General features: G+C 35.3%; 2 protein-coding genes across 2 annotated transcripts; one reads left to right on the plus strand and one right to left on the minus strand.

Annotated features, from left to right (window-relative positions):
- The first annotated feature begins 275 nt into the window (after positions 1-275).
- LOC120277478 (multisubstrate pseudouridine synthase 7) lies at positions 276-8,193 on the plus strand. The gene is made up of 20 exons (XM_039284338.1): positions 276-473; positions 544-622; positions 731-931; positions 1,009-1,235; positions 1,946-2,018; positions 2,156-2,212; positions 3,004-3,083; positions 3,160-3,222; positions 3,311-3,398; positions 3,543-3,645; positions 3,763-3,866; positions 4,010-4,083; positions 4,954-5,018; positions 6,006-6,178; positions 6,421-6,488; positions 6,555-6,615; positions 6,888-6,925; positions 7,199-7,267; positions 7,373-7,694; positions 7,982-8,193. Exons 1-20 carry the CDS (start codon positions 277-279, stop codon positions 8,009-8,011), a joined length of 2,172 nt encoding a protein of 723 aa, XP_039140272.1. The 5' UTR covers position 276; the 3' UTR covers positions 8,012-8,193.
- A 799-nt stretch (positions 8,194-8,992) lies between these two features.
- LOC120277631 (pentatricopeptide repeat-containing protein At5g56310-like) lies at positions 8,993-10,552 on the minus strand. The gene has a single exon (XM_039284488.1). It carries the CDS (start codon positions 10,550-10,552, stop codon positions 8,993-8,995), a length of 1,560 nt encoding a protein of 519 aa, XP_039140422.1.
- Between the last annotated feature and the right edge of the window lie 5,120 nt (positions 10,553-15,672).

The following is a 15,672-nucleotide window of genomic DNA, read 5'->3' on the forward strand; positions in this document are numbered from 1 at the left end:
TATATATTAGATTTTTTTTTTTTACAAACCGATGATAAACACCTTTTTATTTTTTATTTTTTTACATTATAGGAGGTTTCGAATTCAAGAACCCTCAAACACAAATAAAATAGGAAGTCACTAAACTCTAGTTTGGCTCTTTATAATTGTAATTTTTCAATAAATTATTAAAATTAGCAAAAATAAAAATGTTTTTCCAAGATTACCCTCTCTATTACAAAATCACAAAGCCCACGTGTCACATTCAGAAGCCATCGAAGTTGCGCGCGTTTCATCATGAGGTGGTCGTGGCCGCTAAACCCTCGTCCCGCCTCCTCCGTTCTTCTTTTCCTCCGCCCAAAACCCTACCAAATTCCCAAACCTTGTCGCTGCTCCCAAGCTCCATCCATGGCGAAATCCCTTGACGAGGCCGATGTTGGCATCCTATGCTATGTCTCCTCCCTCCCTGGTTTCCGCGGCGTCCTCAAACAGAGGTATCCTGAATCCCCGTCTAATCGCTTAATCTCCTTCTTCTTCCCTGATGATTGTCTTCTTTGCATTCAGGTACTCGGATTTTATCGTCAATGAAGTCGATCTTGACGGGAAGATCATCCACTTGACCTCCTTCGATCTCCCTCCCGAGGTGCTATTTCGTTTCATTCGTAAAAACATCTGCTTTTTAAAATTTGTTTCCTATTAATGAGTTTTGTTTGTTCAAAATTTTTAATTTTTTTCTCGTGTGATTGTTTAGTTTTCTGAGGAGAAGGCACCGGGAAAAAATCCTCGTTCTAGTGATAAAGACTACTCTGGAGAGATCGAGGCGTTTCGTTCTCTTTCTGGGGAGCTTGATGCTGAATCTCTGAGGGATTTTCTGGAGAAAATCGTAGATAGTGAGGCCAGCGATGTGGCTCCGATCATACTCTCTCCGGATTCTGATAAGTCTCACCGCGCGGTCAGTCTTGAGAGAGTGTTCTTTTTATCATCCTTTTTGAGTATTTCAGGGTTTGTGAGTGTTTTGGGTGATTATAGGAAGTTCATAACTTCTTCAAGAGGAATTTCAAGTTTTTGGTTACGGATACTGTTGAGGAAGCGGATACCAAGTGTGTGAGAGTGAGGTTCTGCTCTGGAGATGGAGGTGCTAAGAACAAGAGGGGTAAGAAAAGGAAAGAACCTGGTGGTTCTGGGCCCAAAAATGAGAGGCCTTTTGACAGCAGAGGCTCAGATAATTGGCCTGAGCATCTTGGAAAGTTTTTGAGGTAAGTATCTTTTGTTTTCCTTTAGTTTGATTCCAGAAATTTATTGAATATAGTGTTACTTTAATTTGTATTTTTCTCTCTATCAGAGTTAGTGAAAATGTAGAATTATGTAAAACGGAGATTGCTTATTGATAAACTATAAGTGAAATGTTCTCTTATCTAGACCAAAGAAGTAAGCAGTTGGATCTTTGCCAATAAAATCACTTTTGCTTTAAAAAAAAAAAAAAGTAAGCTGAATGATGACTGCTATTCATTGTCATCATTAACATATGCTGCATGAGTTTGTGTCGCTCTAAATGGTGCAACTAGTTTGGTGGTTGATTGTATTACTGAAGAGAATCCTTTTGCAGTAGGAATTTGGGTACTGAGCTAGTTAGGACTGAAAATGTTTCGATGGATTGAGCAATTACTGCTATTCTTTAAGTGGAACCTATTGCACAGATTTGTCTTTTTATATGATGAGGAAAAGGTCACCTCAACTAGCATAATATTGATTTTTATCTGCTTCAGAAAATGTGGGACAAGCAAGGTGAGAACTTATAGACTGAAAGAATCTCCTAGCATCACATCTTTAGTGAAATTTGATTATCTGGATGCCTAGGCATTTTCTGCTTCAATTTAAGCTAAGTTCTTCATGTTCATTGAGTATCTCTTATAAATCTATGACAAATATTTGGCAAAATTTTCTTTCTGATATCATTCGCCTTTAGATTTCATCTTTTCAAGGAGAATAAGGACACTCAAGAGGCTTTAGGTGTTATTGGGAAGATGCTAGGCGTTCAGGTACTTTTTGCCTATATCTAAATTATTGATAGGTGTACTCTCACGATTTTACTATTTACCCTTGGTTGTACCTTAAAAATTTTTTTCCCCTCTGGATGGCATCTAATCTAGTGATCTTTGTCTTGATTTCTTGGCAGCAACGATCATTTGGTTTTGCTGGTACAAAAGATAAACGCTCTATATCAACTCAGAGGGTACCTTGCTAGTTTAATTGCCTTTGTTCTTTTGGATCTTCATCATATTTTCTTGTTAGATAATTTACTTTTCTCTTAAGTTCTTGTGGATTGCATTCAAGTTTTGTAAAATTCTAATGTATGTTAAAAGATGTGTATGATCAATTTTGCAGTTTCTGTAGCACCTGGTCTGATGTGATAGTGATTTTATTCTGATTTTACAAAGAGTAGATACTCCCCTATCATTAATATCTTGTGAATTTCATTCTACGGTTAGTATTCATACTCCAAATAACTCATTAAATAATACAAGAAAATGTGCAGGGCCCTGCTTTGTCTCTTTCACAATAGAAAGTATACACAGGAATTAAGCTTAAAATTCATGGATTTTTTATAATTGACTTCTAGTCACTGTAAATTGTGCGACTGTGACATCATTTCAACATTTCTTTTCTTGATAGCATTAAAGGAATCGATTGTAATATATTGGGTTTATTACTCATCACTATTCTTTTATTTGGTGCAAATATGAGCACATTAAACCTGTATCTTGTTCGTAAGAAAGTGATTCCAGTTCTCTTACGTGATATTGTTATTTCCCAACAGGAAAGTAGAATAAAATTAAGGGAACTCAGATATGTTTATGGATGCATACCATGTGGATGTTAACCTGACAGCTTTAGAAATTTCTGTTTCCCATTTTACATTTTTATGATTAGGAGCACCAATTAAGATGATTGGAAACTTGAGCATTGTCTATATGATCACAGTGATGGTTCATTTTTCTTAAAAACTTATACCTTTGCTTTCAGGTAACTATATTCAAACAACATGCAAAAAGGTTGGCTGCTTTAAACAGCAGATTGATTGGCATCAAAGTTGGGGACTTTTGGTAAGATAAAAAAAATTTATATTTCTGGTTAGATGACATATTTATTTATTTATTTAACACACTGATCGTTTCTTAGCTATGTTAAAGAAGGCCTTGTTCTTGGCCAGCTCATGGGAAACCGGTTCACAATTACCTTGAGGTAAATCTTGTAGGCATATGTTATATCAATATTCACATATTCCTTTTCTTGGTTCTAACACAGATCATATCCACTCATATATTACTAGAGGTGTTGTGGCAGAATCTCAGGATATTGTGAAAGCTGCAGCTGATGGTTTGAGAAGGAATGGATTTATCAACTATTATGGTTTACAGGTTGGGGATAAAACCAATTTTTACAAAAGGTTCTGCATATTTTGTACATTGATGTGATGTCTCAAAGTAACCCCTCTTTTTTATTTCTTTTTATTTTATTGTTATTATTATTATATATTTTTTATTTTTTGCAAATGCAATCAGCGTTTTGGAAGTGGTTCAGTGCCTACTCACATGATTGGAGCAGCATTGCTGAAAGGGGAGTGGAAGCACGCTGTGGATTTGATTCTTAACCCAAGAGAAGGAGATATCCTTAAACTATTGATATGCTTTGAGCTTGGTTCTAGTTATGGCTCTTAGACTATTGTCACTGGGTACTTCTTATTAGTTGTTCTCCTGTTATTTTTAACTGTTTAGATCAAACAACGGGCTTTTGTAAGGGATGCTCGTGAATCCTACAAGGAAAATGGTGATATTGATATAGCCCTGAGGCAGTTTCCTCGCCATCTTGTTGCTGAGAGAGCTGTTGTAAGCCCTCTCTCTCTCTCTCTCTCATACACACACACACACACACGCACATCATGGTAAAGTGTGTTTTGATATACATTTGTTCATTACTTGCTTGTCTATCCATCCTCTTTACTTGGATAATGTTTTTTTTTGTTATACAGCTTCAATGTCTGAAGAAATGCCCTGGAAACTATCTGCAGGCACTAAAAGCGATACCCAGAACTCTTAGAATGATGTATGTAATTGCATTAAGTTTGAGTTGCCCATACTGCATTGTGTTGTATATCTCGCACCAGAGTCTAATTTATGATTTATTTTCACTTATTGGTTGCTTTATATCTTCATGAACTCCAAATAGTTGTCTTTTGATTAGAAACAATTGACATGTATTGAAGGTTTATAAGTTTTCACCTGCTACTGCTCATGCAATTTCTGCCTGTTTGCTTTCTTCAATAGATAGGGGAATTGTAGTTTACTTTGGAAGACAGTTCTTTTAACTGTTAGGTGCTCAATTGCATGAAATTGAACCACAAAAGGCAGTCAGTGTGGCCTATATCTTTACCAGACCTTGGAAACATAACAGGAATTCAGTGACTTCATAAGAGGGATGGCACTAAAAATTCATTCTATCCTTTCTCGAGGCCTTGATGACCACAGTTTTGTCCATAGCTGACTTGGGCTTTTGTTGACTAAGAGATGGTTAGTGGTTTGATGAATTACGTAAGGCTTGAATGAAACATTAGTTTCAATGATTTAAATCTATTTTTGCTTTAGAACAAGGAAAATACCTATCACATCACTTAAAGCTTATAATTTGTTTTCTAGCAAATGGAAGAAACGATTTTGTGCATGATTTTACATTTATCTGTGACTGAGGAATAACAAGGTGGAGGTTCAAGTAGCTGTAATTTTCTTCCTTTATTAAACTTGAATTTCTTCCAGGAGGGGAGAAAATGTGATTAGATTTGATAAAGCAAATTTATTTCACTGATTTTAATTCTGTTTTCATGAATACTTACTTGTCAATTGGGTATTATAATGTATAATGTGTATCTTACATTGAGAATGCATTCCTGATTTATGGGCTTCATTTTCATTTCTTTAGGTATGTCCATAGCTATCAAAGTTACTTATGGAACCATGCTGCTAGTGAAAGAGTGCAAAGACATGGTATGCTCAGTTTGGTTTTCACTAAATTTGTTGGCATATCATTGTTGCCATTTGAGTTGAATAATGCAAAATCGGATTCATTTGGGTGAAGAGCAGTGAAAATATATCTTCTCTACATAATTTATTTTGCTTTTCTAAACAGATGCTGTATTAGAATGCCTTCCGAGTCTAGTGAAACTTGGTAGATTTGACTGGAAAGTAAACATCTAGATCCCTTAGAAGTAGGAGCCATTTTCATGTGCTGACCCATTTTGTTTCCGATCCTTTCTTGGTTCTTATCTCTTTCTCCATTCTAAATGTCAGCTTTCTGTCTCCCCAAAAATCTTATTCTTGCCCCTTGTTCTGAAGAGAGCAGATGCATTTATCTTTAAAGTTAACTTTACGTCTGTGACTCTATATGAAGCATGTTGTCAATGTCTCTGTCAGTCTGTGAATTGGCTGTTTTGCAAGAATCAAGTTTGTTGTTTTGCCTTTAATGGGAAATTTCTAATAACTTCTTTCTGATAATTTGCTTATAATGTTCAATTGTCATATCAGTTCCTATAACCTGGAAATTTCTAATAACTTCTTTCTGATAATTTGTTTATGATGTTCAATTGTGATATTAGTTATCAGCGTGCCATATATATATATATATGCATCGTGAAATTATGCAGTCCTATTTGTATATGCTCATTCCTGTGTTCTAAATCCCTTGCTTGAACTTCACCAAGCTATTTAGTTTGAGATCTCAGGTGTAGACATTATTATAGATATAGTTAAATGACAATCTGTAGCATATTGAATTTCTTATTGCATCACAGGCTCCACATGTTTCTTAGAATAGTAGGTGAAGTTTTATTTGGTGATTAGTTGTACATGGTAAAAATTAACCTAATTTGTCTTCAGAAAATAACTTAACTTGAAATTCAAATTTAATAATATCTAACTATGCTTCATTTTCTTATTTTCATAGTCTGCTGATGCCTATGGGATAATTTATTTCAGGGATTGCCCAGGTTGTATTAGGAGATTTGGTATATTGCAAAGATGGCACTTCAAAAAAATTAGCTGATATTGACAATGCTAACTCTGAGGATTTCTTTGACTTTGGTAACGATGATATTCAAATTGAGATACCTGAGACGGCATTATCGAATGAACAGTTTCATGTTGTAAAGGTTGGAAAATATATTGTCATGTTTACTTTCTATATATTTTTTTTAATTAATCTAGTAAAGTTTGCATAGTAAATCTAATTCCTTAAATGGTAAAAGTTATCTTATAGTATTTTTTCTTACCAGCAATCGTTGTCATTATTTTTTTTTCTACTTAAGATTCTGGCACTGGTTCCTTGTCTTATTCTGATTCTGCATATGTTTTTCTGTCTACTATTCTCAAAAATCAAATGCTGCCTTTGCAGGTTGTGGATTCTGAAGATCTACTTGCAGGAAGATTCAACTTCGATGATGTTGTGCTTCCTTTGCCTGGGTAAGGAAGCATCCATGAAAATTTAGACTTCATCAGTGGATAAAGGCTAACTTGTTTTGTTTGCAGTTCAAAGGTGCTCTATCCAGAAAATGATATTGCTGATGTGTTTCATGAAATTGCAAAGAAGGCAAGTTACATTGTCATTATGAAACATTTTTTTCATATGGGTTCACCGATGTGATATTTTCAATTGTCATGTTAGAATAAATTTCCATATTGAATTGCTCTAGTGATTTAAGCATGCTGTCATTCGCAATTAATTCTGCTTATGATTTTATTATTCATCTGAGAATGGTTGGAGTTTGCTTTTTAAATATTATCTTTCTATAGACCGTCTTCTATGCTCCTGATTTTGAGAATGATGCCCTTACTGCTGCTCTATTTTTTTTTTATTTACAGGATGGTATTAGCTTGACGGAAAGTGTTCATGGTGCCAAGTGAGTGTAGCCTTTGTGACTTTGGATACGAATTGAGTGAATTGGGTGATGTCTTTATGTTTATCTATGCTTTTGCTGCATTGAGATTTATGCTGAATTTATCCACCTCTCTTGTTTAGTCACACGTTTATATGAGAATTGGCTCAATTTCTTCACAATTTCATGCTTCAGTGAGAATCAACTAGGAATTTGAATCATTATTTTGCGTGGTTTTCTTTTTTGCACATTTCTGGATATATTCAATTACATGGCCATGGTTGACATGGATTTCAGGGAGTTTTCAATTACTGGTATGACAGGAGACTATAGGCGGGTTTTCCAGCGGCCTGTTGATCTTGTTTGGTACGAGCATTTTAGCTGATGCATCTCCTGACTTTCCACAAATTTGGATAATACCTTTTTCTCAATAAAATGAACATTTGAAACATTTATCATTGATGATTGCAGGGAACTACTGACTTACACAGATGACAATATTCCATTAGCAGAGACTGATCTGGATGTTATATCCAAAACTAAACCTGATACTGCAATGATGAATGGGATTATCCGTGGGAATTCTGGCTACCTGGCAAAGAAGGAAAATGCAGAAATAAGTTTGGATGAGAATTATGCAGCCGAAGACGGAAATAAGCTTTCAACAGAAATTGACCTACCATGCAATTCTGATACGCCATCTGCTAAGACGGCGCTCAAGCTGGAGTTCACCTTACCTTCTTCATGCTATGCTACAATGGCAATGAGGGAATTGTTAAAAGCATCGACTTCGGTATGTTGTTTATTCTTGTGGAGAAGACATGAATTCCTTTTTTCTGAAAGTTTGAGCCTTCAAGCATTAACGTGATTGATGCATTCCTCGTATTTGAAAATTGATATTAACTTACCAAACAGACTGTAATTGTCTCAAGAGAAGAAATTTTGAGGCTAGTAAATCATCAGTGCTAACTGTTTTTCTGGAATTTCTTAGTTTCCATTGCTTGATTGTGCTTTTAAATTTTTAGTTGGATCACTTTTGGTTCTTTTGCCAGAGACTGATCAAGGATTCATTTTATGCAGGTTACCCATCAGAAAACAATAAATCCTTGATATGGATGTCACATTGTTAACAACTAATTTGCTTTGGAGCCAAGAAGTTCAAATTATCAGCTTGTACTGGAGAAATGAAAATTTTGTTATTTTCTTTTATTCTTGTTTCAGTGTACAATAATTATATGTATTAGTGTGCCAATCAATCAACTTATATTCTTCAAAGTGTTGACATTATCATATATGGTTTGCTTTTCATTTATATTTCTGAAAATATTGATTAACGTTTATACATATGATAAAATTGAAATTTTATGTATAACTTAAGCTTGCACGCATACACACGCAGGCAAATTTTTGCATGTGTAGTAAAAAGAAAAACCATTTTAAAACAGTTAAATATCCACGTATCATGCTTTCTATGGCAATACACGTGCTTTTATTGGAAGATGTATGTTTTTTTTTTATGTTAAAAAATTACATATATATGGATTTGTGATAAGGATTTGTAACAGATAAAAAAGAATGGAGTAATATTTTGCTTTTAATATTTAGAGGAATCTTTAAATTATCCCAATTTTTATATATTTTTAAAATAAAATAAATCACACAAAATATATTAGATACATGTACATTAAATTAAAAAAGTAAAAAAATACAAAATAAAGGTACAAGAGATTGATCAAAAGAAAAGCACTGGAGATGAGTTACACTGAACCACCGAACTGCCAAAGGTGGTTAAATGATTTTAAAAATGAAGAAAAACGTATTAGAGTCTCCAAGAAATGATCGTCCATTGGATTATCTATACATGGTCACTCTATTCAGTTATTGGGATATTAGAAATCATGGGGACTTCCAGGAGTCATTATCACTAGTTCTACATTAGATATGAAGATCCTCCATTAGTATGAATAGGCAAGGAAATTCCAGCTTGATAATTTTATAAACACCTCCATGCACAGCTTGAACAACTGAGTTCATTCAGTTACAGTATGATAAAAGGTCCACACTTGTAATTCTGAGTTCACAATCTGATCTCTATCCTGCAGATACCAATTGATCATTCAGGTTATCTACTACCTCAAATATCTCTTCTATTTGCAGGTGCATCTGCTCACCAGCAACAAACTCGTGAACACGGCCACCGATCTCTATTGAACTACAACCCGGAGTTTTCGGTATACCTCTATGTTTCATACTCTTTCTAATTCTCCTAGCATCACAATGTCTGCCACATTCTTCATACACATTTGAGAGCAGGACATAAACTCCACTGTGCACTTCCAATTGCATTAAATGTTCTGCTGCAATTTCAGCCAATTCAATCTTTCCATGACTCCAGCATGCACTCAATAAAGCTCTCCAAGCAATTGCTTTCTCTGATGGACTTGCCAAGCCCGGCATTCTCGCAATCAACTCCATTGCCTGCTCGAATTGCCCTGCTCGACTGAGGAAATCAACCACACAACCATAATGCTCAGCTCTAGGCTCAATCTTATACAATGTTCTCATGATATCGAACATTTCAAGGCCTTCTTTAACCAATCCCGAATGCCCGCATGCACTCAATATAGCAATGAACGTTGCATCGTCCGGCCTACACCCTTCCTTCTCCATATTGACGAATAATGCAAGCGCTCCATCTCCGTCTCCATGAATCGCTAATCCAAAAATCATCACATTCCAACAAACAGTGTCCTTGTTCGATATTCTATCAAACACTTTCTTTGCCATTACCAAGTTCCCACACTTAACATACATATCAACAAGCGCAGTCCCTAACCGAACACTCACTGGTAAACCAATCCAATGCACATAATTATGAATCCATGTCCCAAGTTCCAAACCTCCAACATGAGCACAAGCACAAAGAACACTCACAAGAACACCCTCATCAGGCTCAAATCCACCTACCTGCATTTGCCGAAACATTAGCAATGCTTCCTTGAAACCATTGCTCTGCACATAACCTGAAATCATGGCACCCCAAACTCCTCTGTCCTTAACAGGAGCTCCATCAAACAATGCACGCGCTTCTTCAATCTTTCCAATCTTGGAATACCCAGAAATCATCACAGTCCAACAAGCAGCAACTCTGTGCGGCATTTCATCAAACACCTTCCGTGCAATACCAATCTCACCACAAGAAGCATACATGAGGATTACTGTGCTTCCCACAAGAGCATCAAATCCAAAACCTAGTTTCAGGACGTGAACATGAACCTCTGATCCAGCTCTGCAATCCTGCATTGCAGAACAAGCCTTGAGAACATAGGGAAAGGTGTAGTGATCCGGGTGGACGCCATCGTCGAGCATCCTGCGGTAAAGCTCCATGAGTTCAAAGTGATCTCTTTTCAGTAAAAGGGCTTTGAGCATGGTGTTGCGGATGCAAAGAGTGGGGTTCTCAGTTTGGTAGAAGATGGTCTGCGCGTAGGTGAGGCTTCCATTGTTTGGATCAGCACACAAGGCGATGATCCGGCTCAGAGCGTAGTAGTCATGGCCGAGGCCTTCAGTGATGATACGAGCGTGAGCTTTCTTCAAGTCGTGCATGCACTTGCATTTCTTCAGGAGAAGAAGGCTCGTCCTGCTGCTCGACATGCTCAATCTCCTCGGACGCCATTGTTGGGCTTTCCGAGGAACGGATGGTCTATATGCATGCTTCTCCTCCTCGCAGGATCTCACCGAGGCTTTCGATTCCTGCTCCGACGCCTCTGCTACTCCCTCTTCGATGCCCTTCTACCTCGCACTATAAAAATGGTACCTTTCTCTCCGCCCTGAGATGGAGTTTCGCTGCTTTGTCTGTGCCGGCCGATCTCTCTCTCTCTCTCTCTCTCTCTCTCTCTCGTTTATTGGTAATCTGGTGAAAATTTGAATCATGGGTCAGAGTATATTTCTGGGAGTGAGAGCAGTGGTTGTGTACGAATAGTCCCAGTCCCCATGTGCATACAGACTTACTCCCACTTACTCTAGTGAAATTTGTGCATGTCCTTGTTTTTCTTAGCACTTTAGCCGTTCATCTTGACAAAAAAAAATATTGCTGATGATATCAGAACTTGCAATCCAGACATTAAGTTTTAGATTTCAGTTGTTCTTTTAAGTTGCATGGCTTAAGTTCTTTCACTGAACATGAACATGGTATTATTAGAACTTTACTCTTTAATTGCCTAGAATCTGGTAACAAAATAAAATTCATGGAGAAGTATTGGTTTTTGACTGTTTAATATCTTTACAACACCTACGTCATAATTCTTCTTGGGATGCGTTAGCTTGTCATTACAGTTGTTGAATTTGGGAAGTATAGCATTAATAACTGCTAAAAAATAATTGAATATCAGTAATAAACTTTCTAAAGTAACTTCATGCTTTGGACAAGCAAGTGAACAATATGAAAAATTTCAATGCAAAATGTTGGACTTTCCATTTCTGTTATATTCTCAGTATCTAGTTATTTCTAATTAGTGTTTCCTCAAGTTACCTAAATCCATCTGGGAAACGTGACCTTTGTGATCTAGCAGTTTAAATGGTTCGGTGGTTCTGATATGAATGCTGTTTTTCTGGTCTGCCATATTCCTTCTTAGCATTGACTTGAGTATCATTGTAGTTGTTAAATTTGTGAAGGACAGCACTAACGGTTCATTAATTGGATATCCAAGTTCCTAAAATAACTTCATTCTATGAGACTAAAAGCTTGTGAACATTATGAAAACCTTTAAATATATAAAAAATTCAACTTTCAACTTCTGTTCTGTTATGCTATTCGTTATTAATAATTATTGTTTCTTTCTGTCACCTTAATTCATCTAGAAAAAATGGCCTACCCATTTAAATGCTTTGTTAGTTCCAGTATTGGTCCATTCAATAGTTACATGAACAATGACACTTTTAAGTAATTTTCAAATTTACATGATTTATAAGACCATAGCCTTTTTTGAAGAGTAGAAACCATACATGCTTGAAATTACTAATTCTAAGAGGGGAAGTCTCCTTTTTTGCCGTTGGGTTTGATACAGAAGTTAGAGAAGTGCTTTTTCTTAGCCTTTAAAACCAAGGCAGTTTACTAGTCAGGCAAATTTAGGCTGTGGACGAGCTTGATATCAAAGTTAAGTATACTTGTTATGTTTGTAACACTCTTCTGTAATAGTTTTTTTTAACTTAATCTTGCATAACTAGGCATTTTCTCCTAGTTATATACTTTTCGTTAAAAAACGCAGATTGTTTGCAATTCTGTTGATCATTCGGTACACTCTTAGAATTTTTAATAATGTTTCTGTGATTATGTTTCATAACTTCGTCTTGCATAGGTAGGCAGTTTCTTCAGTTATGCTTTATGTGCAAAAAGTCCAGATTGTTTGCAATTCTGTTGATTGTCTGGCACACGCTTAAGATTTTTAGTCATGTTCATGTTGATCATCTCTCAATGATGAATACAAGATTAGTTACTCAGGAATATCTTTATTAAATGTTTGGAAACATTGAATCCAAGTCATGGTCCTGACAGGTGATATTGATCTAAAAATGACTCAAATTACCAAGCTTCCAGATTACCTTTACTTTGCCTTACATAAGTAACATTATTTTCATATCACCAAGCTTCAAGTTCACATGTTGTAGCCCCTTGTTTGGTTTCTGCATGTTGTAGCCAAACCATGGAATGCTTTTGACACACCATCAACATGTGGCATGCTGGTTAAGGGATCAGTCACTTTTCCAAATATTATGGATATCCTTAATTAACTTCACTGTGGCAGCTTAAACATGACGTGAACAAACAAGGTATTCGCTTAGCTTTTTTATGCTTTTGATATTATATTTAACACACAGGAACAGACACATGCACCCACACACTCACATGACAATTTTGACTTTCTTGTTCACATTTTATTTTGATTTTTTTTTTTCTTTTTTTTCTTTGGTTTTGGTTGGGCCTTAAATGATTGCAGTCTCAAGCCTTTTGAAGCAATGGGTACTATTCTCTCAGTGACATGTTCATCCTTTGACTTGTTGGAACTTCCCTTAAAAGTTTCAATGAGGGTTTAATTGCCATACAGGTCCCTATAATTATGTATTTTTTGTCTTTTTAGTCTTTTTAATATTTTTAGGTACAATTAAATCCTCATATTTGGTCGAGTTGGTCGTTCTAATCCACAATAATATTTTTAGGTACAATTAAATCCTTACAATTTACACTTGCCCATCTACACCACGGACTAGAATAATCCAACTTGACTAAAATGAGGACTTAATTGTACCTAAAAATATTACAAAGATTAAAAGGGCAAAAAATACACAATTACATGGACCTGTATAGAAATTAAACCTTTCAATGAGTTTGGTACAGTTTAGGTATTCTATTTGTTAATATATATATATATATATGAAAAGACTGATATGAACTTCTCTGATATAATAGACTGTTGGTGTAGTTTTTTTTTTTTATCTTATTTCAAAATTAGACCAAATTCCTGTAGATTCCAACCCCCTGGAGACCTGTCTTGGAAGATTCCTCCACTCCTCAAATCTTTTTTAATTACTGAGTCCCCACTCTCCATAGAGGTACAGGAACTTGATGCTTTCAATGCAATATGGTCTTTTATAATTATTTTCACATTTTGTTTTTGTTAACTCACACTGTAATAATAAACATGTTTGTGGTGAAACCTTTCTGACCATTTTCAATTATACTGCCCTTACTATTTTTATATGTTGTCAATTTACTGAGATCTTCAATATACTTAAATGCTAAGTGCATGTTTTATGTTGGAGGTAGAGAGTATTCAGATTAATTAATCTTTTGGTAATATATACCAGAGTTGTAAAAATCATAGTGATTTAATGCAATGAATTTTTCATTCTCAATTTGCCCCAGTTATGTTATTGTGTAGTTTGGTTGTTCATCTTCTTGCAATTTCATATTATATATATATATATATATATATATATATATATTTGTTCTTGTCTAGCTGCTTCATATGCCATGTTTTCTCTGACCTTTTGTTGCTGACTTATGTTTGCTTGACATATATTTTTGCCTAGATTTTTTTCTTTTTCATCCTATAGAGCTCTGTTGATGATTTTCCGTCATGTTTTGAAGTATTTAGGGACATATTTGATTTTTCTTTGCTAAGCTATCCATTTGAATGAGTTCATATTAGCTGGTTCAAAAATCAGGGAACACTCTAATAGCTTATCACAGGTTGACATGTGTTTTTAGAAAAAAAAAAAATTGACTAAAAAGACATGTGTCAACCTATGATAGACTAGAACCAGGATATTTTTTGGTTTTTGAACCAGACAATATGAATTTCACCGGTACTGCTGGCAGACCTATTAGTTTTGTACCAATATACACATGAACTGATTGTATGGTGGTTTTTTATTTAAACTTAGCCTTTAATTTTTTTACTTATGGTAGAATTACTTCAAATTCTAAACTCAGTCAAAATTATGGCAGATTCATAGGATGCTTTTGAAGATAGTTCTGTTTAAAGACTGATGAGTCAATCAATGGAATCTAAGTTGGCCAATATTAAGCTTGACTGTGATTAGTGAACAACTGCTTGGTACTAATATTCTTGCTTTTGTAATTTTGGTCCGAGGAATGACAAATCAGATGCCAAACAAAATGCTCAGTTGCAATTATGTACCTGAGCAACAGTAGTACCAACCTGACATTGTCCTCTACTTTTCTGATTTAATAATTTAAAAATCTTACCACTGTTTAACCTTTTGACAGACTTTGTTGTCCATTCTCATCAATTGTCTTGTATACAAAATGAATGTTGTCAGTTGTGTATCAGTCTGCATCTATCATTTCATGTCTGATAAAATGTTTAAAACTCTTTTTTTTGCAGTTAATTAATGTCCTAAGTTTTTTTTTTGGTGCACTCTTATATTTCTTATTATTATTTATTTAACACTGTGATTGAATTGACATTGTATATTCCAGCTATCAGACGTAGCTTGGAGTCCCTTGGTACTTCGGTGGAGGAGCTGGGTGTGGAGCCGACTCCGGAGGAGGATCTTGAGATGAGCATGGGCTAGAGGGTTTCTTGACTTGGGTGGTGGAGGCAGCTGTTTTGTCTCATTTTGTTTGTTTTGTTTTTTGTCTTCTGTTCCACCGCTTGTGGGTCTTTTTGTTCCCGTGTTCCTTCTGGAACTGGGGTTGTGGTGTTCTTGTTACTTTTTATTTTATTGAAGTAGTTTATTCACCTTTTAAAAAAAATTGACATTGTATATCTCCCAGCATATATTTAACGATTTGAATTTCAGATTTTCCCCTAAACCTTTTCCCAGCTTTTCACAATTTTGTGGGTGTTTCCATGATGGCTTCAGTTTGTACCCTCTATTTAGAACTTTATTTTGGGCATACGAAGAGTTCATATTAAAAAAATAATATAATATCATATTGTTATTAGTAAAGATTGATCTTAGTTGGTCATAAGCATTAGATTATTGAATTTTTCTTAAAAAATTTGTTGAGAAACGAGGATTGAGGACTTTCTTTTTTTGATTCTCCAATGAAGACGGAGAATCTTTACTCGAAATGAGAGAGTAAATGGAGAGATACTCTTCATCCTCATTCTATGCTCATCTTTACGTGTATGAGAGTAATCATCTCCTAAATTAGGTTAAAATTTATGATGATTTTGTTAAAAAAAAAAATCACATCATCAACGATCTACTTTTATTGATTTTTCATTTTGACTTTGGGCATTTAC

Source organism: Dioscorea cayenensis, chromosome 15 (genome assembly GCF_009730915.1).
Source record: "Dioscorea cayenensis subsp. rotundata cultivar TDr96_F1 chromosome 15, TDr96_F1_v2_PseudoChromosome.rev07_lg8_w22 25.fasta, whole genome shotgun sequence".
In the NCBI taxonomy this organism is placed as follows: Eukaryota; Viridiplantae; Streptophyta; class Magnoliopsida; order Dioscoreales; family Dioscoreaceae; genus Dioscorea; species Dioscorea cayenensis.

Excerpts from the sequence above, each read along its gene's own strand:
- LOC120277478 (XM_039284338.1), top strand. The coding sequence starts at position 277 with ATGAGGTGGTCGTGGCCGCTAAACCCTCGTCCCGCCTCCTCCGTTCTT. Across the intron at positions 932-1,008 it reads CTGATAAGTCTCACCGCGCG|GAAGTTCATAACTTCTTCAA; the intron begins GTCAGTCTTGAG and ends GGGTGATTATAG. Across the intron at positions 5,019-6,005 it reads TGAAAGAGTGCAAAGACATG|GGATTGCCCAGGTTGTATTA; the intron begins GTATGCTCAGTT and ends AATTTATTTCAG.
- LOC120277631 (XM_039284488.1), bottom strand. The coding sequence starts at position 10,552 with ATGTCGAGCAGCAGGACGAGCCTTCTTCTCCTGAAGAAATGCAAGTGC.